This window comes from Lissotriton helveticus, chromosome 1_1 (assembly GCF_964261635.1).
Source record: "Lissotriton helveticus chromosome 1_1, aLisHel1.1, whole genome shotgun sequence".
NCBI classification, from domain to species: domain Eukaryota; kingdom Metazoa; phylum Chordata; class Amphibia; order Caudata; family Salamandridae; genus Lissotriton; species Lissotriton helveticus.
In genome coordinates, this window is record NC_136057.1 from 763,387,618 (window position 1) to 763,408,989 (window position 21,372).

The 21,372-nt window shown below is 48.6% G+C and overlaps 1 protein-coding gene across 3 annotated transcripts in view; it reads right to left on the minus strand.

Moving 5' to 3' along the window:
• The window catches only part of PNPLA8 (patatin like domain 8, phospholipase A2), a 383,576-nt gene that overhangs the window by 219,798 nt on the left and 142,406 nt on the right, over nt 1-21,372 (minus strand). For all 3 annotated transcript variants that reach the window (XM_078674318.1, XM_078674319.1, XM_078674317.1), the window contains one exon: nt 12,098-12,249. In XM_078674318.1, coding sequence (XP_078530444.1) covers nt 12,098-12,249 — 152 coding nt within the window. The remainder of the gene's footprint in view (nt 1-12,097; nt 12,250-21,372) is intronic.

Sequence of the window (21,372 nt, forward strand, 5' to 3'; positions counted from 1 at the left end):
CAGGTTCAGGTGCGTGTAAGCAGAGACGCATAGAGGCCACCCCCCAGGTCATCAGTCACTCTCCTCCTCTAACTCCAGAAGGATCTCCCCCACACTCATGAGCAGAAAGCAGGCCAATAAAATAGACCCACCCCGAGGGCCTCCAACCTCAGATCTGTCCACAGGGTCCAATAAGCGGTCACAGAGAGAAGGGCAATGGGCCTTGGAGTGTGGCACAGTCCTCCCTCCCCCCCTCCGTGAGGGGTGCTCCAGGCCCAAGATTAAAGTCTCCCCAACCAAGGGATCACAGCAGCTATGGCCCTAAGCAAATCAGGGGCAGGGAGAAGCAATGCTGCTGATCCGTGGCCTGGTCACCCCAGGACTAAGGCAGCAGCATTAGCTTCCATAATAGGCAAAAGCAGCAGGGCAAAGGGAAACACACATCCAGCTAGTGCCTGCCATCAGTCATGCTTCCAGAATCCTCACAGCAGAAGTTAGGTGGCTACGAAGCACGGAGACGAAGCATTGTCAGGGTGAGCGCTCATGGCCCAAGATGCTCTCTACAAAAACAACAATTGATGGACAGAATGCAGAACAATGTCATACATTCACCCCAGTACAGAGATCTGGGCCTAAATCCATCGTTTTTTTGCACTCCACACCACCCCAGGCAAGACATGGCTATATGCAAATCAGCCTTGAACCTGTGCCTCATGGGAACAGTCCAGCCCGAACTGCCAAGCCATGTCTTTCCCGGACCGGAATCAAGCATCCAAGGACCGGTTTCTGGCTATCAGCCTGGATAGCTTGACTCCAGTGGTGTGGAGAGCATGGGACTCACGTCTGAGCATACCCATCCCACTCGGGGTGACAAATACAAAAACAACAATTGATGGACAGAATGCAGAACAATGTCATACATTCACCCCAGTACAGAGATCTGGGCCTAAATCCATCGTTTTTTTGCACTCCACACGACCCCAGGCAAGACATGGCTATATGCAAATCAGCCTTGACCCTGTGCCTCATGGGAACAGTCCAGCCCGAACTGCCAAGCCATGTCTTTCCCGGACCGGAATCAAGCATCCAAGGACCGGTTTCTGGCTATCAGCCTTCATCAGCCTGGATAGCTTGACTCCAGTGGTGTGGAGAGCATGGGACTCACGTCTGAGCATACCCATCCCACTCGGGGTGACAAATACAAAAACAACAATTGATGGACAGAATGCAGAACAATGTCATACATTCACCCCAGTACAGAGATCCGGGCCTAAATCCATCGTTTTTTTGCACTCCACACCACCCCAGGCAAGATGCTCTCTACCACCTCAGCAATGTAGGGCGCCAATTCCGCTCTGCTGCGAAACTCCGCCGGTCGCTGCTCCAAGGACAAGACCAAAGGAGGGGGGCAGATGTACTGCCAGTGTCCTCTCTCCCTATCCACGGCCCCTCCAGAAGGCTGGCAGCTCCGGGACCACCGGGAAGGCCCACACACTACTGAGGCCGCCGGCACAAGATAATATTGTTGAGCAGACAAACTTGTTTGCAGAATAGTTTGTGAGGGACAACAGTGCCACATTGAACACCCACTCAAGAGTTAACTATGTGGACTCTCACAAATTTCCATGAGCTTAAGGAGTTCCGGTATTTAGCTTTCCCGATGGGACTGATAAAGCCATCACTGTCTTTATATTGGTCTACTAGTCCCCTGATGGAGACTGCTATATTTCCTGCAACTAAGAGTCGAGATCAGTATTTGCTTCTGCAACATATTCTGCATACTTTGGTAAATGCAACAGCATTGCCAAGAGATAACCCTGATTGTGACCGTCTCTTCAAGATTTGGCCTGTCCTTGACCAAAGATCTATGTTCCAGGGAAAGATATGTCTGTGGATGAGTCTCTGGTCTTGTTCAAGGGGCATTTGGTTTTCAGACAATGCACTCCGAGCAAGAGAGTATGTTATTAAGCTGCATATGCAGTGTGAAAGACCAACTGGATATACATATAATTTCAGAGTGTACATTAGTAGAGATTCTACAATTAAGCTTGCTGGTCGTCCATCCACTTTTGGAGTCAGTGAGAAAATAGTGTGGGAACTTGCCAGATCACTTTTTCACAAGTGTCACCATGAATAAGTGGACAATTTCTACACAGGTGTGCAAGTATTTAAAGAATTGTTCAGTGGGCAATGTAGCATGTGGCACAATCCGCTCTAACCATTAAGTGTACCCTAGAGAGCTTGTGTGTAAAAACTTGAAAGGGGACAGAGCACTTCTTTGCTTAGTAATGAACTTCTTGCAGTAAAACTTTCAGGCATAAGAGATGGTCACATGCGGACAACTATTCATGATGAAAGTATTGCGTCTGTGACTATTTGGGGTCAGGTTGCAGAAGTGCGCAAACAAGTGTGTATTCTAGACTACAACAAGCACATGAGAGGTGTAGATAGAGTAGACCAAAGTTTGCAGCCTAAAAGGCTGCTCAAACGTCCTATATCTGGTAGAAGAAGTTGACTGTTCATCTATTTCATTTAGCATTCTTCATTGCTTATGTTGTTTTCAAAGATCGTCCTCCAGAATCTAAGATGACTTTGTACCGTTTCAGCAATCTGTAATAGGCAACCTTCTTGCAGCTGAGCAGGCAAGTGTTCCTAGAGTCAGAATGGTGGAGGATGCGTCTAGATTGAAAGATTGCCAATTTTTTTAATACATTCTTCCAACATCCTTAAAGACTTTCTTTGTTCGAGATGGAGTCAGTGTCCGAATAAAAGTATGAAAGGAGAGTCATATGTACTGCCAGAGAGTCCTTCTAATTCTGGCCTATGTGTGTCAACATGTTTTAAATTGTACTATACACAACTCAAGCATTGGGAGCAACCATGACAGTAAAAGGGAACTGACCGTGGTCTTCATTACTATTTTTTTCTGTTCTAATACTGGGTTGGCAGTAGTTTGATGAGGTTTGATACATCTGTTTTGTCATAGTTGGTATTTTATATTCTACCAACAGGTTGGTTCTTTCTATTTGGAAAGAAATATGCTCCTTTAAGTTGGATGTTTTATTTTTTTCCTGTCTGTGCTTTTTTGTGTGTAATCTATTCATTGTGGGAGGGTTTTAGAAATTAAGGTGGTGGAACCCTTCATGGTGTTGCCTTAGTAGTGTTCGGCTGGCAGTGTATGCGTCTGGCAGACAGTGTTCTGTAGTGATCAGCAGCAAATTACTACACACACACATCATCACTGAAACACCAATCCACACATTCAGCCACCTGCAAGAGTGTACATTGTTTCTAGGGAAAATCTACCAAACCCAGACATTTTCATAAATTAGGCACCAGGGGACTCCAGGGAAGTATGTGTGGATCTCACAAGGTTTTCTTACTTAGAAGCCCTTTCAATCCTCAAACATTAGTTAAAAACACACATTTTCCTCATATTTCTGTGACTCAAAGTACTGAAACCTAGGGAGCAGTAAACTTTCTGCCACCAAGAGTTCCCACATGTCTCCTGATATTAATGGTACTTCAACTATGTGGGAAGACTTTGCGTCTTGAACCCTGCCATTTTGCGGGCGCTATGTGGCAACATCAATAAAAGGGGTCGCTGCAGTGTTTCGGGCCTGGGCTCGTTTGCCACCCAGGGAAACCTACCAAACCCAAGAAATTCTGAAAACTAGACACCAAGGGAGTAAGGGTGGTGTGCCTCTCCCGGAACCCACAGTTTTCTTACACACAATACCATGCAAATCTCAAAATTTGCATAAAATGGCACTTTTTCTGTGCATTTCTGTGACGTATTCTTTCAGAATTAGAAGGAAACCACAAAATTCCTACCACTCAGCATTCCCCACTTGTACTGATAAAAATGCTTCCCCACTGGGCCAAGTGCCTGTGACAAGAACGTACCAAATTAAGGTCAATGGGACTCCTCGCAAAGGGACACTCACTGACTTTGGTTTGATATGTTTCTGTCGCGGGCACTAGGCCCAGCCACACAAGTGAGGTACTATTTTAATCAGGAGACTTGGAGGTATAGTAGGTAATGTGTTGTTCTCTACAGATTCCAGAACTTTCTATCACAGAGCTGTGGGGAAAATGTTTATAGAAGTCAAAGTTTGAAGTTTGCGCGGGCTTCCGGGTTAGAAACCCTGGTGAAAACCATGCAAGTCACCATACCCAGGATTCCCCCGGGTTGTCTAGCTTACAAAAATGTGCAGGTTTGCTATGTTACCCTCACTGCTAAAAATAAAAATCAGTTTTCAGTAGAAAAATGTGAAGTGACGATGTTGCGTTTAGGGCCCTTTCTTATCGCGGGCACTAGGCCTACCGAGACAAGATAGGTTTGGTACCATTTTTATCGGGTGACTTAGGGAAGCACAGAATAGTAGAACAAGTGTTATTGCCAATTGCATTTCTCTGCCTCTGTGCCTTCCAAATGTAAGCTAGTGTGTAAAGAGAATCATTTTGAGAAATGCCCTCTATATCACATGCTTGTATTGGTACTCACAAATTCAGAGATGTGCAAATAACCATGGCTCCTAAACTCTATATGGTGGAGAAGTGTGGCTCAAATGGTTAGAGCGGCAGACCCGGATGCAGGGGTCTGGTCCGGGACCAGGGTTCAATACCCGCCTCGGCGGGTCTTGGGCTCAATTTCCTCGGACCTGATAATTCTCGCCTCGGTGCCTATTCTAATCATGGGTCCCACTCTGCAACTCTGGGCAATAGCTTGCTTAATCTCCACAATCAATCAATCAATCAATCAATGCATTTATATAGCGCACTACTCACCCGGAGGGTCTCAATGCGCTGGGGGGAGGGGGTCCGCTACTGCTCGAACAGCCAGGTCTTGAGCTGCTTCCTGAAGGCGAGGTGGTCCTGGGTCAGGCGGAGGTGGGTAGGAATGGAGTTCCAAGTCTTGGCGGCCAGGTAGGAGAAGGACCTTCCTCCTGTGGTGGCTCTTCGGATGCGGGGGACGGCGGCGAGGGCGTGGCTGGTCGATCGAAGCTGGCGTTTGGGAGCGTAGAAGTTGAGGCGGCTGTTGAGGTATCCTGGTCCTTGGTTGTGTAGGGCTTTGTGTGCGTGGGTGAGGAGCCGGAAGGTGATTCTCTTGTTGACCGGGAGCCAGTGCAGGTCTCTCAGGTGTCCGGAGATGTGGCTGCGGCGGGGGATGTCCAGGATGAGTCGTGCTGAGGTGTTCTGGATCCGCTGGAGTCTCTTCTGGAGTTTGGCGGTGGTTCCGGCGTAGAGGGAGTTGCCATAGTCCAGACGGCTGGTGACGAGGGCCTGGGTGACCGTCTTACTGGTCTCGTGGGGATCCATCGGAATATCTTACGTAGCATGCGCAGGATGTTGAAGCACGACGAGGAGACGGCGTTGACTTGTCTGGTCATGGAGAGGGAGGAGTCCAGGATGAAGCCCAGGTTGCGTGCGTGGTCTGTTGGTTTGGGTGCGCTGCCCAGGGCGGGGGGCCACCAGGAGTCGTCCCAGGCGGAGGGTGAGGATCCCAGGATGAGGACTTCCGTCTTGTCCGAGTTCAGTTTCAGGCGGCTGTTCGACATCCATGTGGCTACGTCTGTCATCCCTTCGTGCAGGTTGGCTCTGGCGGTGGCGGGGTCGTTAGTGAGGGAGAGGATCAGCTGGGTGTCGTCGGCGTAGGAGATGATGTTCAGGTTGTGCTGGCGTGCGATGGCTGCGAGGGGGCTCATGTAAACGTTGAAGAGTGTTGGGCTGAGCGAGGAGCCTTGAGGAACGCCGCAGATGACTTCGGTGGCCTCCGATCTGAACGGGGGGAGGCGGACTCTCTGTGTCCTTCCGGCGAGGAAGGAGGTGATCCACTCCAGTGCCTTCTCATGGATTCCGACGTTGCTGAGGCGCTGTACTAGGGTACGGTGGCAGACAGTGTCGAAGGCCGCGGAGAGGTCCAGGAGGATGAGGGCCGCTATTTCTCCGTTGTCAAGCAGGGCTCGGATGTCATCGGTAGCTGCGATCAGGGCGGTCTCGGTGCTGTGGTTAGCCCGGAAGCCAGACTGCGAGAGTTCGAGGGAGCCGTTCGTCTCGAGGAAGGCGGCCAGTTGCTTGTTGACGGTCTTCTCGATGACTTTTGCCGGAAACGGGAGCAGCGAGATGGGGCGGTAGTTCTTGAGGTCGGTTGGGTCTGCTGATGGTTTCTTGAGTAGAGCGCTGAGTTCGGCGTGCTTCCAGCTCTCCGGGAAGGTGGCGATGTCGAAGGAGGTGTTGATGATGTCCCGCAGGTGGGGTGCGATGACAGCGTCGGCCTTGTTGAAGACGTGGTGAGGGCAGGGGTCTGTCGGAGATCCGGAGTGGATGGAGTTCATCGTGCGGATGGTGTCTTCGGTGCTGATCGGGGTCCAGGCGCGGAGGGTGGTGGTGGGGGGCAGTGGTTCGGTCGTGGCGTGCGTCGGTTGAGTGCTGAAGCTGTTGTGTATGTCCGCGATCTTGTTGTGGAAGTAGGAGGCGAGGGAGTTGCAGAGGTCTTGCGAAGGGGTGATGTCGTTGTTTCCGGCATTGGGGTTGGAGAGCTCTTTCACGATGTTGAAGAGTTCCTTGCTGTTGTGTGCGTTGTTGTCCAGTTGTTCCTTGAATGCGGTTTTCTTGGTGGCGTGGATCAGCTGGTGGTGTTTTCGGGTGGCGAGCTTGAGGGCAGTCATGTTGTCCGGTGTTGGGTCTCTGCGCCAGGTTTTCTCAAGTGCTCTGCAGTTCTTCTTGGAGCTCTTGAGTTCGTCGTTAAACCATGGGGCTTTCTTGCTGCCGGGTCTGCTCGGCGGGGTCTTCAGCGGGGCGAGGTCGTCTGCGCAGTCGCTGATCCATTTCGTGAGGTTGGTGGCTGCTTGGCTGGGGTTGGTTGTGCTGGTGGGAGGGTTCTTGCTCAGGGAAGTAGCGAGCTGGTCTGTAGTGATCTTGTTCCAGCTTCTGCGGGGAGCCTGTTGCTGGTGATGGTGGAGCGTGGTCCTTCTGAAGCTGAAGTGGACGCAGCTGTGGTCCGTCCAGTGGAGTCCCGTGGCGTGGCTGAAGGCGATGTCCTTGCTGGAAGAGAAGATCGGGTCGAGTGTGTGTCCGGCGTAGTGGGTGGGGGTGGTCACCAGTTGCTTGAGTCCGAGGTTGGCGAGGTTGTCCAGCAGGGTGGTGGTGTTGCGGTCGTTGTTGTTCTCCAGGTGGAAGTTGAGGTCCCCTAGGAGGATGTAGTCGGCGGAGGGGAGGGCGTGTGGGCTGATGAAGACGGCGATGTCCTCGCTGAATTGTGTGCGTGGTCCCGGGGGTCTGTAGATGAGGTTGCCTCTGAGGGTGGTCTTGGGGTTGGCGTGGATCTGGAAGTGCAGGTGTTCGGCGGGTGCGAGGGTGTCGTCGGTGTTGGTCGTGATGCGGATGGTGTTCCTGTGGATGATGGCGATGCCTCCTCCTGTCTGGTTGGCGCGGTCTCTCCGGATGATCTTGTAGCCTTCTGGGATGGCGATGGCGATGTCGGGCGCTGAGGAGGCGTTCATCCAGGTTTCTGTGACGAAGGCGACGTCTGGGTCTGTGGTGTCGAGCAGGTTCCAGACCTCGACGGCGTGTCTGTGGACGGAGCGGGTGTTGAGCAGGATGCACTTCAGGTGGGTGCTGCTGGTGTTCGGCTTGGTGGGTGCTGGTGTGGCGTGGGTCCAGTTGCAGGTGAACTTGCAGGAGTGGCAGCTGAAGGGTCCGTGGGTGCGTCTCGGTAGCAGCCCGGTGTTCAGCCGGTGTTGAGTGCGTTGAGGTCAGTGGCGTCGTAGGTCCGTCGGGACGGCTTCCGGCGGTGGGGACCAGGGGTCCTGGCGCGGGCCAGGCGTGGACGGGCGCAGACGGGCTTACCTTTGGCGCACCTTCGGCGCTCAATCGGTGCTCCCGCTGCGCGCGTCCGCTGCGCGGTCGCTCTGGGGGCGTCATAAGAAGGGAGCCGGCAGGGAGGGTCAGCTGGGAGGCGGGGAGCGCGAATCGGCAAGCGGGGGGGGGGGCGGGGGGGCAGGGTCGCGGCAGGAACGGCGGGAAAAAACGGCGGGCTTGGTGGGCGGCCCTGCGGCGGCTGGGGCGCCGGATCGGCGTCTGGCAGGCAGCAGGTAGAGGTAGGCAGTCAGAGCAGGCGGGGAGCGTGGGGGCGACCAGGCCGTGGAGGGCGCAGTGGTCGCTCCTGAATCGTGGTCTGGGTCCCCTTAAGAAGGGAGCCGGCAGGGAGGGTCAGCTGGGAGGCGGGGAGCGCGAATCGGCAAGCGGGGGGCGGGGTCACGGCAGGAACGGCGGGAAAAAACGGCGGGCTTGGTGGGCGGCCCTGCGGCGGCTGGGGCGCCGGATCGGCGTCTGGCAGGCAGCAGGTAGAGGTAGGCAGGCAGAGCAGGCAGGGAGCGTGGGGGCGACCAGGCCGTGGAGGGCGCAGTGGTCGCTCCTGAATCGTGGTCTGGGTCCCCTTAAGAAGGGAGCCGGCAGGGAGGGTCAGCTGGGAGGCGGGGAGCGCGAATCGGCAAGCGGGGGGGCGGGGTCGCGGCAGGAACGGCGGGAAAAAACGGCGGGCTTGGTGAGCGGCCCTGCGGCGGCTGGGGCGCCGGATCGGCGTCTGGCAGGCAGCAGGTAGAGGTAGGCAGGCAGAGCAGGCGGGGAGCGTGGGGGCGACCAGGCCGTGGAGGGCCCCAACAGCTCTGGGATGCTTGGCTTCACCTTGGTAGTGCCCAGGAGTGGACATTCCACAGGGAAAAACCAGGAAGGGTTCCTAAGCGGTATACGGACAGCGCCGGGACACCTCCGTTGGAGGTAGCTGTGCGCTTTACAAATGGCATTTACATATATCTTGTGTCCATTTGTGAAATATATAGGTTTCCTTGATACCAATTTTTCACTCTTTATATTTTACCATATGAATTGCTCTGTACCCGGTAAACAATGAATACAATTTTAGGGTGCAGCTCAGTTATTGGCTCTGGGAACCTCAGGATCTTAGAAAACCCACAAACTCTATGTATCCCCACAACCAGAAGCGTCTACAGGATGTAATGGCATATTGCTTTTGTAAATTGGCCATCGTGACAAGAAGTTATAAATGAAAACATCACAAATGGAAGTTTTTTCCTACTACTTTTCAATATTTGTTCATTTCGACAGTTCGCTTATTTTGGAAACCCTTGAGGGATATACACAAATGACCCCTTGCTGAATTTAGAATTGTGTCTACTTTCCAGAAATCTATAGCTCTCCAAGATCACCTCTGTGTTTTGCAGTGATTTTGACCACAAACTGGAAGTAGGTTGAAAGCAAAACAATAGGTAAGAATGGTTTACTTATTAAAAAATCCCAAAACTGTGGAAAAATAGCTCTTTTTACTTAGCTCTGTATGTTCATGAAAGCCGGGAAAATGGTGAGTTTAGCCAAAAAAAAAAAACTTTTGTGGATGCCATTTTAGGAAAAATAAAACATACTTTTTGCAGAGTACATATTTCCTATTTTTCCCCAAAACCTCAAATCATAGCATATTTTGCCTATTTTCTCAGTCCCCTCCGAGGTAATCCACAAATCCTGGGTACCCTGAGAATTCCCAGGATGTTGGAAAAAGAGGACGCAACTTGGGCATGGATACCTTATGTGGAAAAACTGTTATGGATGTCAACAGGGCCAGCTCTAGGGCGGTGCAACCGGTGCCACCGCACTGAGTGCTGGCTTCCTGGGGGTGTGTGTCTGCAATTTTATTATGTTTTTAAAGCACCTGCTGTAGCGTTCATTTCCTCTGGTTTTGACTTATGTGAGAATAGTGCAGAGGGTTAATATGCCTGCTGCAAAAAACGTGTACCATGTAGATTACTGAGTGCAATAATGTAAACAGTTCAGCAGGTTACTGCTTTTAAAAGAGACATCCTTTTGTTACTTTCAATGTATAACTTAAAACCTTAATATAGAACAGTGAGCTATTAACTTTCATCATAGAACTACATACCCACTGCAAAGTATACATTAGAACATTGATTAATGTTGCAAAACAGGTTAATTTGGCTACAAATCGATTCTTATTATTAAAGAAAACTCCCAACTATGTTGTTTCTTTTTCGACTCTGAGTTTGTGCTTCTCCACACCAAGCACTCTAACTATACTGTCTACCAGTGTGGATGACATGTGACTCTTACACTTTTAGTCCTTTGGCTCACGTAACAATTCCTATACACTGATTTACACACATATGATTGATTGTCTCTATGTAATGTGTGTGTGATGCAAAGTGCTCTGACATCCTTTACTGGTATGAGTGGCGCTATCTAACTAATTCAATGCATCTGAGAGAGAGTGGCTATGGAGACTTGGTCACTGTTGAAGGGGGCCAGTGAGAGAATCCATGGTGGAGGTGGACATTGGGGGCGCCAACTAACACTGTCGCACTGGGTGTCACCAGCACTAAAGCCGGCCCTGGACGCCAAAGCGTGAACTAGCCAAATTAGCCAAAAAAAGGGCGTAGCATTCTAGGGGGGAAAGGCATAGCAGACAAGGTGTTGATTCTGTTTCTTGCCTATTGTTTACGTGGACATACACACGGCAGTCTGAAATTGCGTTTGCGCTCAGAAAGGGTAATCACGAAATGAGGCTCTGAAGGAAAAACAAGAACCTGATCAGGAACATACTAAATGTCTTGACTTAAAACTATCATTTAGCGTAGCAGGTTGCACTTGCAGCTCTTTCGGGAGCAACACAAAAGAAAGCATCCAGAACATGTAAATTCTGACATGTATTCCTGGAATGTATTCCCTCGAACTTGTATTATTCTCCCCTTGTCCTTCCACCCTGCGCTCTTCCGAGAGCAAGCATTCCCTGGGTACCTTGGGGCATTGGAGATTTATCATATCACAACAGAGCAGCTATCGTTCTGAGATTGGATTTGCTTCGAGTTATAATTTTACTCTAACTATTTCTCCTGTCCTTGACCTTTGCACTATTTTTTATTAATGGCCTCATAAGCTTACAGAGAAATTGACCTCTTTTGGGTCTAGTGGCAACAATGGTTATTGAAAAAGCCAACAAACTAGATCTGCATGACTGCTTCGGGAACCTGTTTAAAAATAAAAGAGCCTACATGAGGCGGAAAGGGAGGGACCGTAAGAGGGCAGGCAAGAGCGGAATGGAAAGTAAAGTAGCAATTAAAAAATGGGAAAAAAGAAACAAATATCGGAAACAATTATTGCAGAGTGAGAGATAGACAGCGACACCATCCGACCAGAAACATCTATTCTCGAAAAAATCATAACAATTTGTAGAATTAAGTTATGTAGAAATAAATCAGTATTACGTATCTAAAGCACACGTTCCAAGCACAATCTTGAATTCCAGTTTTTTCTAGAGCGATACCCGGTTAAAATGACACCTGAAACCCACCAGGGGTGCGGGGTAATGTAATTATCTGCATGGTATTTACGAAAAAGAGAGGCCGTGTAACATGCATCACGGCTGAGTATGATAGGTTCGAAGCAGAGACGGACACATGGCATGCTCCTTTCAACGGAAGCTCGTCCCCACCATAGAGTCGATCCCTCCAGGCCACTCGGTCCACTTCTAGGGATTACCTCCACGGTGGGGACCAGCTGCCACGTTTAACAGGACATACAAGGTCAGCATCACGAACAAGCAACAGAGCACTGCAGAGGGAGACAGACTCAGACTCCTGTGCAAGCAGCATTCCACGAAGCATAGGGCCTGCACTTGTAAGTCAGGACAGAAATGCAAGAAGCTAAACTTAACATCTAATATATGAAGTGGCTAGAAAGCAACACATTCGCACTTTAAAAGCCCCTAACTAAATAACACACAAACACGGACGAGCACTAAGAAATCAACAAACACGTACTTGCAATAAACCCAAATCCTAACGATTGAAAGAAAACAAGATACTTGCAGGAAACTTTTCATTTAAAACCCGACTAGCAGGCACAGCTGAAGAGACAAATATGCTTTGCCTATTAGCATATTTCAACTCTGACAGAAATATATTTTAAAAATGCCAGTGTTGCTTACTGCATGACCGACCCCACCAGTGGTACACCTAACAGGGTCTAATTTATTATGAGTGCTGAAGCGTTTAGGACTCTTTTCTGTGATTGGACGTTGCGGCCTTACCTTGTTCCGCCACCATCAATAGTGAGAACTCTAATTCCTTGGCCCTTCACAGGGTCTATGTATCCAATTAAAGCCAATGCCTCCCTGACAGCAGCCTGGAGCAAATCATCATTTGTCTGTCTTAGGCGCAGCAGACAGGGGATTGCCTTTTCCTGAAGAGAAAAATGAAGAAAAAAAAACAGGCTAAGCAAATCAGCATAGAAATAGATGGTTATTAACAGCACAACGATGATTGAGACCAAAATCATAATGATGGCAGGCAGTGAATTGTTAAGACTATAGACTATGATTCAGCCTTCATTTGAATTGTGTTAGTACAAGGTGAGCTGCTAATAGGAAACAAACAGTAGAAAGCGTAACTATACCAGGGTTTTAGAAAAACTATCTGAAGAGAGGATTTCAATGTGCTTTCCTATAAAGCATAAATAGGAATAGATCAACTCCTTATCAAAAGCAAAAGCTTTAACCACAACAACTGGAAAACACGATTTGGGGGTTTTAGTGCATTCATCTGGTAGGAGCCAAGGGGTCTGGTCAGCAACATAGCTGACAAGTCACAGATTTAGTTGCTATTTACCAATAGTCCCTTTAATCTGCTACGATTTAGTTGTAATAGCAGCCATCCATATGCTCTAAAGGCAAATCCAAGCAGAGAGCGGTGTGCTCCATTGGAGATCAGAGAAGATAGCAGCTGAGACGACTTACCTATCAAGGAAGACAGCTGCTGCCTAAGTCCCCTCCTTGGTTGTAGGAGTTCCAACCACTTTTGGAGTTAAGAACGTTGAGCCCTGCCTAGCTGAAGGGACAGACAATCCCCATGAAGCAACAGGTCCAGGCAATACACTTCACCAGTGACTCTAGTAAGGCTGTGCGCATGGGTGAGGAAGCACTGGGGATGATACAGTGCTGCTGGGAGGCCAGAAAGGATTTATGAAGGTTGCTGATCAGGATAGTAAGCACCATCAAGACAAACAAGGGGCTTCTCACATTTCTATCCCCGTCCTCCTAATATTCTCAGCTCGGTGGTGAGTAAAGGCAAGGTCCAAGAGCTGAAGGCTGATCTTCAGACCTTTTACCAGTAGGGCCTACCCAGCTTTGTCAATGGATCAGGCTCAAACAGGCCGAGCCTATGAAATAACCTTCAGAGGGTAACATCTCATGATTGAGATATTAATAGAGGCCAGTTCACTTTATCTAGGAGCAAATAAAGTTGAGATCCTCCGTTTGAAAAGGGCACAAAATGTGGCTGCCAGGACTCAACTTGGCCTACCGAGAGCCTGTCCCACAACTAACGCCATCTGCAGACTACATTGGCTGCCAGTGGCAAAACGCATTGAGTTTAAGTCTCTCTGAATCGCTCACAAAATCCTGAACCTCCATTCCCCAGTTATTTTGGCGAATCTCCTCTCACTCTACATACCCAGCCGTCAATTACGATCCTTGGGCCAGCATCTTGCTGTTGTCCCTTAGGTGAGTAAAGTGCAAGCGGCAGCCACTCTTTTCGCGTCCCTGCTGCAAAACTTTGGAATTCTCTTCCTGTCTGTATCAGAAGCATCAACAATCACAATGCCTTTCGTAATGCCATTAAAACTCATCTCTTTCTGACTTTATAAGCCTGGTGTTCTGTCTCTCAGTCGCCTTGTCTACAGCTGCAGTTGCTAGCGCTGGGACAACTCTTAGCTAGGGCAGCTGTGCACTTTACAAAACTCTAGGGCTTTTTGTTTTTCCCAGGTCACAGTAGGATGTATGGGAAATTCAATCTGCTTCTGCGAGATGATTTCTGACCAGAACCCATTATTGATGTTTCTGCAGTGGGCCAACTTATGGCAAATTGACCTATCAACATTAGAAGATACAGACTCCCTTGACACGTTTATAGATGCAACCAATAGTTATTTTGCCAAAAGTAAGAGTTTGATCGATAAGCTCTCAGTACAATTGGAGGCCTTCCAGGTTGTCCTGGAGACAGGAAACCAACATCCAAACATGGAAGAGACATACTACTAAAATAACTGAAATGTGGAGGACCGCAGGCAGTTGCATAAGGACTCAGTACAGGATCAGACTCAGGTGAAGCAGCTGAAAGAAACAGGAAACTTGTATGCACTGACACGACAATGGCAAGGGATATTTGACTTCCAACATAACAACTGCCAAGAAGAATGCGAATGGAGGCAGAGCTGGTAGGCTGTTGGCTTCTTTTTTGTACCAGAACGGATCAATACGAAGGTGGGAACCGTCATAGATCAGCAAAGAATCATGGCACTGTATCAATTAGGCATTTTTAGGGAGCTCTACAAGATCCCATATTTCCACAAAATACCACATTTGCCAATAGGATTAATGACTAACTGTAAGCTGCAGCTAGGAACATTTTGACCAAAGATTACTCCAAAATATTAGATCGACCATTTACAGCGCTAGAAATCAGAAATGCCAGAGGGCTATGTGGCAAGGTGGTGGAAGACCTTTCTCCTGAGGCGGAAGCCGGGAGCTACAGGCACAAACACTCGCTCATTTTAAACCACTTGAGAGTCACAATATTACTTGTTTTATGCTAAAATTGCCCTGCTGACTAACTGTGTGAATGTGTGCGTGTTGATATTACGAACCCCACCTTCCACAGCTGCACTCACCCGCCTTCAGCCTCACAGCAGATCTTAGCGCTGCAGAGGTCCCGCTAGGTAAACAAACTTTGCCGCCATTTCACGCCGCACTCGGTGGCCACGCCCCTTTTTACGAGGCCACGCCCCCTGAGTATTTAAGCCGCGAAACCTGGCACCTGGTTAGAAGACCTTTCTCCTGAGGCGGAAGCCGGGAGCTACAGGCACAAACACTCGCTCATTTTAAACCACTTGAGAGTCACAATATTACTTGTTTTATGCTAAAATTGCCCTGCTGACTAACTGTGTGAATGTGTGCGTGTTGATATTACGAACCCCACCTTCCACAGCTGCACTCACCCGCCTTCAGCCTCACAGCAGATCTTAGCGCTGCAGAGGTCCCGCTAGGTAAACAAACTTTGCCGCCATTTCACGCCGCACTCGGTGGCCACGCCCCTTTTTATGAGGCCACGCCCCTCTAACCAGGACCCTCAGCCTCTATAAAAATGTGCATGTACAGAACGCGCAGCGGGCGAGCGCAGCGGGCGCGACGTTTGCTCGCCGAAGGCGCGCCTAAGGCAAGCCCGTCTGCGCCCGTCCGCGCCAGCTCCGGGCCAAGGGCCAGCCATGCTGCCAGTCCCTCTCCAACCCCGAGAATCACGTGGACCAGTACTCAGCTACTTGACATAGGTAAGAAATCTTGTCCTTCTCCCACCCCTTGTCGTTTCCCCCTACTCTGCCCATTCCGGCACAAATGTCCTAACTGTCCTTTCTACCTCTGCCCTGACTGGACCCGACCTAGGAATTGTACACCCACAACCAACCAACTCCCCCCTACCAATACCTACGCCATGGGTTTGGTAAACTGTCGCTCCCTACCCAGCCACGCCACTGACATCTGGCTTTTATTGTCTAACTCAGCCTGGGACGCACTGTTGCTAACAGAGACCTGGATAAAAGACTCTTCCAACCCGGACATCGCACTGGCCCTTCCCACTGAATACTATTTCACGGGACTCAGCCGGGAAGGCCTCAAAACAGGAGGAGGAATCGCGGTGATTCTAAAGAAACACCTGAAAATCACCTCAAGAAAAATACCTAACATTAACCCCATTGAAGCTATGTACTTCTCGATCTCCGACTCCACCACAGCAGTTTGCTCAGGGATCCTGGTCTATAACCCTCCAAACTCCCCTCAACCTGCAGTCCTAAAACTATTGGATGTAGCAGCAGATCTCTCCCTCAAACACCCCCACTTCATGGTTCTGGGCGACTTCAACCACCATGTCGATGTAATCAGCTGCAACCGCGCCGCCCAACTCCTCGAGTCTATGCTAAACATTAATCTCACGCAAAAAGTAATAGGCGCTACTCACAAAGCAGGTCATACTCTTGACCTTATCTTTTCTAATAGCGAGAAACTTAAAATCCTCCCTTCCTTACCCCTACCATGGTCCGACCATTTTCTCATACCCTTCGAACTACCCCTAAACTCAGTCACAAAACAAGAGTCCGCCATTAGAGCTAAGGGCAGAAAATGGCATAAACTTACACTTGCGGCCCTAGAACCTAACTACCACAACAGTCTAATCCCTCTCCCGGACGACCTCAACAAAGCAGTGAATGCACTAAACAACGACCTCACGGCCGCAATCGAGAAAGCCGCACCTCTTCAAAACCTCTCCTCCCGTAGGAAACAACCTTCGGCCCCATGGTTTACGGAAGTACTACGGGCACATAAAAGTACATGCAAAAAGCTAGAACGCCAATGGAGACAGAACTACGATACAGGAGCTAAGGCCCTATATCGACAAAGCCTTAAAGAGTTTCGCAAACTCAAACGTCAATCCATGACCACCTATTTCTGCGAAACAATTGCCAAAGCAAATAATTCTACCAAGGCTCTATTCAAAATAGTGAAAGAATTCACTCACCCCAGCGCACTATGCACTCCTGTTCCCGGGTCACAGACGCTATGCGAAAACCTATCTAACTTCTTTGAAGAAAAAATTGCCAACATAGCGGCAGCAATCCATCAGAAAGATCAAGATTCCTCCACCGACCCCATCCCTAGTAGCATGCATGCATTCGCCTCATTTCAGCCCCTAAGCAAAGAACTTGCTCTTAAACTACTTCTGGAATGTAAATCTGGCTCACCCCTGGACCCAGTCCCTGCTCGGATCATGAACGAAATCGCCCCCATCATCATTAATCCCCTTCTGGATATCTGGAATGCCTCATTACGCACGGGGGTGGTTCCCACGGCATGGAAACACGCCATGCTAATCCCCCTACAAAAAAAAACTGGCATTGACCCCTCCTGCCTAAACAACTACAGACCAATTTCACTTCTACCCAAGCCCGCAAAAATTCTGGAAAAAGCCGTCCAAAAACAACTGTCCCACTACCTGGAATCCAACTCCCTATTCCACGACACCCAGTCAGGCTTTAGACCTGACTACAGTACTGAGTCGGCGCTGCTCGAGGTATCCGAATCGATCCGCGAATGCACGGACAAGGGAGAGGAGGCCATGCTGGTACTCCTCGACCTATCCGCGGCATTCGATACCATCTCACACGATAAACTGCTGATTCGTCTACAAGAAGTTGGTATCAGCGGACCCCCCCTGGAATGGATAAAATCCTTCCTCACAGATAGAATACAGCAAGTGATGCTGGGACCTTTTCTCTCCTCAAAAAAACAGCTGATCTGGGGCGTCCCTCAGGGCTCTGCCCTCAGCCCGCTCCTGTTTAACGTGTACCTCAAACCGCTGGCTAAAGTTGTTGAAACCTGGGGCGTCAAAGTAACCTTTTACGCTGACGACACCCAATTGGTGTTCGCCTTCAAAGAACACACAGAAAAATCTTTCAACAACTTCCGTCTCTGCATGCTCAACATCGCAGCCTGGATGTCCGCTAACAACCTGAAACTCAATACTGACAAAACCGAGGTTCTGTTCTTCAATCAAAAATCACCTATTTCCCCCAATCTCTGGTGGCCGTCTGAACTTAACCCCCCCCCAGAACCAGTTCAAACCGCCCGCAACCTTGGTTTTCAATTCAACACCTCCCTCTCATGCACAACCCAAATAAATAAAGTCACTTCTGCTTGCTTCGGGAAACTCCGAATGATAAAAAAAATCATTCCTTACCTGCCACTCGAGTCCCGTAAAACGGTGGTTCATGCCCTCATCACTGCTCATCCGGACTATGCCAACAGCCTATACGTAGGCGCCCCCACTTACCTCATCCACCAACTCCAAAAAGTCCAGAATGCAGCTGCCAGGTTAGTCTGCAATATCCCATACCGCCATTCTATCACTCCCCACCTAATCAAACTTCACTGGCTCCCAATAAAACTCCGGATTCAGTTTAAGGCCCTGACCCTGGCTTTCAGAGCACTTAATGACCGAGGCCCACTCTACCTACGTCAAAGAATGAGATTTTCTCAAGCTCCAAGAAACTTGAGATCAAATCACCTCCGCCTCATGATCTGCCCCCGCTTTCGCCTCACTCGTACTGGGGGAAGGGCCTTGGCAGTAGCCACCTCCAAACTATGGAACCAACTACCCACTGAGCTAAGATTCCTAACGTCCGAACCTCAATTCAGGAAAAAACTGAAAACCTGGTTATTCTCGCAGATCTAAAAAAAAAACACTCCTCGCCATCCCTCCTGAGAATATGTCTTCAGCGCCGGGACACCTCCGTCGGAGGTAGCTGTGCGCTCTACAAAATTCTAAATAAATAAATAAATAAATAAATAGGTTGCCAGCTTCCGGTGGACTACCCTCTAAATTTTATGATCAAGCCACTTCCTAGCTCTGCATTAGACTGCTGACATTATACAAGTAGGTAAAGGATGTGAGAGTGCTTCCACAATCCACAAATGAAGCAGTTGTAATAATGTTCACCAAGCAGGGTAGAGAAGCGCTAAAATCAGCATCCTCTATGCTTCTTTCTCTCTTAAATCTAGAGTATTATTCAAATACTTGGCAAAGCAACATCAAAGAAACTATTACATGTGCTGACATCATTAGTGCATCCAGACATTAACAACTATCTCAGACTCGACCACATCCTGAGACGTTGTTCTCAGGTCGTCTGGAGTTCTTACGGGTGGAGCCGTGGCCTTAGTGGCTACCCAAGACATGGAACAGGTATTCGGCCCATTGGAGTAATTCTATTGGTTTGCAATACTGGAAAATATGAGTTTTGTCCCACAGATTTTGCATTGGATTAAGCTGCTATACTCACTGCCCATAGTCAAAGTGGCAAAGGATATATTTATTCATCACAGTGATTGCACACTAAAAGAAGGAATAGACAAGGATGGTCCCATTTCGCCATTTTAGATTATATGATCTTTACAAAGGTCTGGAGATATCTGGCTTTCGAAAAATACCCAACAATACAACTACATATGGTTATGTACATGTTGGCCAAGTTTCAGATGTCTGGTCTCAAAATTAACTGTGATAAATCTTGCTTATTTCCACTGGGCCGTGCAATGGATGGGCATCAGCACTACCAACTCGGACGGTGATCTTATACCAGGCAATATTCAGAAGACCAATGGAGCGATTAGAAAGTCGGCATGCTTTTAGGACAGTCTGCCATTTTCTGTGACGTGCCCAAACTCACTATCAAAACTAGTGATGCTCGGTATTTTTAGTTAACCTACTAGTAACTCTACCCTGCCCATTAGTTAAAAAATCTAGATTCAAAACTAAGGGGACCCAAATGGATGGAGTTAGGCGCACATAACAAACACAACAAGATGAGGTATGGAGTGCTGAAACCTTTCAATCACACACCCCCATCAACAGATCTGGGTTTAATCTATCATTCTTTTGCTCACTATGCTACCCCAGTTTAGACTCAGCCATATGCAAATCAGTCTTGACCCTGCTCCTCATGGGAACAGTCCAGCCCAAACTGCCAGAACAGGGCCACCCTGGACCGGAAACAAGCAGCCTAGGACCGGTTTTGGGGTATCACCCCTCATTAGCCAGGCTAGCTTGAATCCAGTGGCACAGCGAGCAAGGTACCTAAGTCTGGCCATACTCTTGGCTACTTAGGGCGTACATCGCATTCACAACAACAAGATGGACAGAGTGCTGAAGCTTTTCAACCACTCACCCCTAGTCACAGAACTGGGTTTAATCCAATGTTCTTTTACTCACTATGCCACCCCAGTTTGAACCCAGCCATATGCAAATCAGGCTTGACCCAGCTCCTCATGGGAACAGTCCAGCCCGAACTGCCAGGCAAGGTCCTCCCAGGATCAGAAACAAGCATCCTAGGACTGATTGCAGAGTTTCACACCTCATCAGCCAGGCTACTTTGAATCCAATGGCACAGTGATCAAGGGACCCACATCTGGCCATACCCATGGCCACTTAGGGAGAACATAGCAAACACAACAAGATGATGGACAGAGTGCTGAAACATTTCAACCACACACCCCCATCAACCGATCTGGGTTTAATCTATCCTTCTTTTGCTCACTATGCCACCCCAGTTTGGCCCAGCCATATGTAAATCAGTCTTGACCCTGTTCCTCATGGGAACGGTCCAGCCTAAACTGCTAGGCCAGGTCCTCCCTAGACCGGAAACAAGCACCCATGATGTAGAGCTGTCCAGTACAAAAAAGTGTTGCATAAAATCATTCCATGGGTGGCTCAGTGATAGCTGATCCAAAAGTATGTTTAATCCAGCAGACAGGTAGAAATATAAAAGTACATTTGAAGATATGGCTTTATAATTAGCCAAACACTGAAAAGTCATGGAAATTGAGGGCCTCTCAAGCATCAGAGTTAAACATGTGACAATCACATGCCATCAGATGGTATTCAGCAGAGACCCAAAGACATGGGAAAATGCCCAGGATCATCAGAAAAAGTAAAGAATCTGGGCTTCACCCTTGATATGAATTTAACATTTGAAGCTCAAGCCAGCAAGCTGTCATCAACACTCTGGTATGTTTTAAAAATGATAAAAAAGCTATTTCCATATTTACCATCGGACTCACGCAAAACAGTAGTAACAGCGTTAGCATTAGCAAGACTGGACTACGGAAATGGACTATATGCCGGAGCTAGGACAAAAGTCATAGATAAGCTGCAACGCTTACAAAATACAGCAGCCAGACTGATTTTAGACATACCTAAGTTTTAGCCAATTAGACATAAACTAAAAACATTGCACTGGCTGCCAATCGCAAACAGGGTGAAATTCAAATCACTCTGCTTGACCTATAAGGCATTTCAGGGAAAAGGACCACAATTTTTAAAATATCATCTGAGACAATATGAACCCACGAGATCTCTGAGATCTGGTCAAATGAAACTAATCACTGTTCCCAGATTTAAACGAGCTAACTGGGGAGGTAGAAGCTTCTTAGTACATGCAGCACGCACATGGAATCAACTGCCTCTTGCTATAAAAAACTGTCCATCTTTAGAATTATTCCGAAAGGAAGTAAAAACATGGTTATTTTCTTATTAAAATAGATACCGTTGAAGAGATGAAAGGATTTTTTCATAGCGCCAAGACGCCCACGGGCATTCGCCCGCTTTAAAAGTTGACAAATCAAATCAAATCATAACATTTCTTAGTGCCATGACGATGAGAACAGGTGGCCACATTGCAGTGGACAACCTGGAAGTAGAG